Source organism: Cyprinodon variegatus, unplaced genomic scaffold, assembly GCF_000732505.1.
Source record: "Cyprinodon variegatus isolate N-32 unplaced genomic scaffold, C_variegatus-1.0 Scaffold312, whole genome shotgun sequence".
Lineage (NCBI taxonomy): Eukaryota > Metazoa > Chordata > Actinopteri > Cyprinodontiformes > Cyprinodontidae > Cyprinodon > Cyprinodon variegatus.
The window spans coordinates 388454-390609 of NW_015150765.1; the positions used below are offsets into that span (position 1 = coordinate 388454).

The following is a 2156-nucleotide window of genomic DNA, read 5'->3' on the forward strand; positions in this document are numbered from 1 at the left end:
TGTACAATAGTTGAGCAGCATTTGGTTGCGTTTCTTTACTGACTCACTAAAAACTGTTTTGTTTTAAACGTTTTTATTTAATGCAGGGAAAAAAGAAAAGGATTAAATGGTTTCTGAACTCTTTGGCGCCCCCAGGTGGCATCCTGATGTACGGCGCCCTGCTGCTGTTTGAGTCGGAGTTTGTTCACGTGGTGGCCATCTCGTTCACGGCGCTGGTTCTGACGGAGCTGCTGATGGTGGCGCTCACCGTGCGGACCTGGCACTGGCTCATGGTGGTGGCCGAGTTCTTCAGCCTGGGCTGCTACCTCGCCTCCCTCGCCTTCCTCAACGAGTACTTCGGTACGTGAGCCGCTTAACGCTGGGTTCTGCTTCTGCTCTTCGCTCACTTTGAGACAAAGCCGCAGGTTTCTGGGCTTCATGGAGCTTCTGGGTGTAGAACCGGGTCAGGTTCTTGACCTCTGGAGGATCCAGAGGGAAACATCTCAGCAGAACAGAAAACAGTCTGCCTGAACCTATGGAGAGAAATCTGATCCAAAAATCACTGAAAGCACTGTTTAAAAAAAGCAAATACTATGAAAGTTACTATGGAATACTATGAAAATTTGTTTTAAAAAAAATTGTTTTGAGTCTATTATGAGTATGAAAAAGTTCAACCAACATTTTTACTTTTTTTTTTTTCAGTTTTTATTCAAATTTTATTTTGTAAAGTATTTTTTACATTTTATTTTTCACATTTTTGGCAGGGAAAATTTTTAAAGTTTTTAAATATATATATATATATATATATATATTTAAATCCACAGAGACAACCCAGAAGTTTAGAGGGTTAAATCTGTTAAACCAGATTTGAAAAGATTGTAATTTATAACACACAAAAAAAAAAGTTTAAAAAAATGTACAAAAAGTTTTTATTTATTACATATATATATATATATATATATATATATATATATATTAATATATTATGTATTTTTTTTGGGCGGGGGGGGACATCTGAAAGAATAAAATGTTTGAAAAAATAAGTTTGGAAGAAAAAATATAAAACAGGAAAGTTATTGGTTGAACTTAATGAGCAACTTTTTTTTTTTTTTTACAAAATTTTTCTCCAAATTCTGTTTGAAACATTTTCCTTGCTTTCAATAATATTGGAACAAATTTCTCTCCATAAATCTGTGGTTTTCTGGAGCAAAGGGCGGATGTGAGCTTCAACCAGCAGAACTAGTTTAACTGGAGGACAGCGAGGGTCCAGAGGGCTGAACAGAATCGGTTCTGGATGAAAGCCGGAGCTGGATGTCTGTTCGGTACCATCGGTACCATCCCAGAGGTCCAGAACCTGACCGGACCTCTGATGTTCATCAGCTTAAGATCCTTAAGAACCTTCAGGGCAGATCTGAAAGATTTTGGTCCATAATTTGTCCTTTCTTCCTCCAACTGTTCTGAAATGTTCTACAGAGGTTCTGGTCGACCCGGTTTGGTGTCAAACATCCTCCTGTTTCTAACCCTGAAGAGGAGGACCACCAGGAAACACTGCTTATTTATATATGTGTGTCCCGTAGACATTACATACGTAGACGCCTAGAGGGCGGCCATCTTGGATCAGACCTCAGTTCAGACAGCTGCTGTCAGAATAAAGGGAGGCGCCTCAGATCTCATTTTAATCACATGAAAGACGAGTCAGAGAGAAAATCACAATAATCGCTGACATCTTACAACCACTTAAACGACCAAAATTAATTCTACAATTAACTTTAAATTAGATTACACACATTTAAAACAGCTTTTAGTTAGACACAAGATAAATTTACCATTCTCTACAATTTGACCAACAAGTTTTGACCATGACAAATAAATAAAAATTAACATAAAATTAATTTTAAAAAACAAAATAATAACTTTGCTCTCTTTTGTAAATCACATTACAAATGTTCCTCTATAGATCATAATACTCGTTATCAGAGAACAATCCTTGAAAATACTGAATAATTATATTAATATACTATATAAATATATACTATTTGTAAAACATAATCTTTTAATATGATAATATAAAACTTTTTGTTGATCATATTTATATTTAATTGCGAAATATATAACTTTAAACTTCACTTTAATAATAATAATAATAATACATTTTATTTGTATTGCACTTTACATTT

The 2156-nt window shown here is 35.0% G+C and overlaps 1 protein-coding gene across 1 annotated transcript in view; it reads left to right on the top strand.

The window, feature by feature from the left end:
* Nucleotides 1–646, top strand: part of atp9b (ATPase, class II, type 9B) — a 57638-nt gene extending 56992 nt beyond the window's left edge. The window contains exon 27 of the mRNA XM_015384421.1: nucleotides 136–646. Coding sequence (XP_015239907.1) covers nucleotides 136–347 — 212 coding nt within the window. The 3' untranslated portion in view covers nucleotides 348–646. The remainder of the gene's footprint in view (nucleotides 1–135) is intronic.
* Nucleotides 647–2156: the final 1510 nt, after the last annotated feature.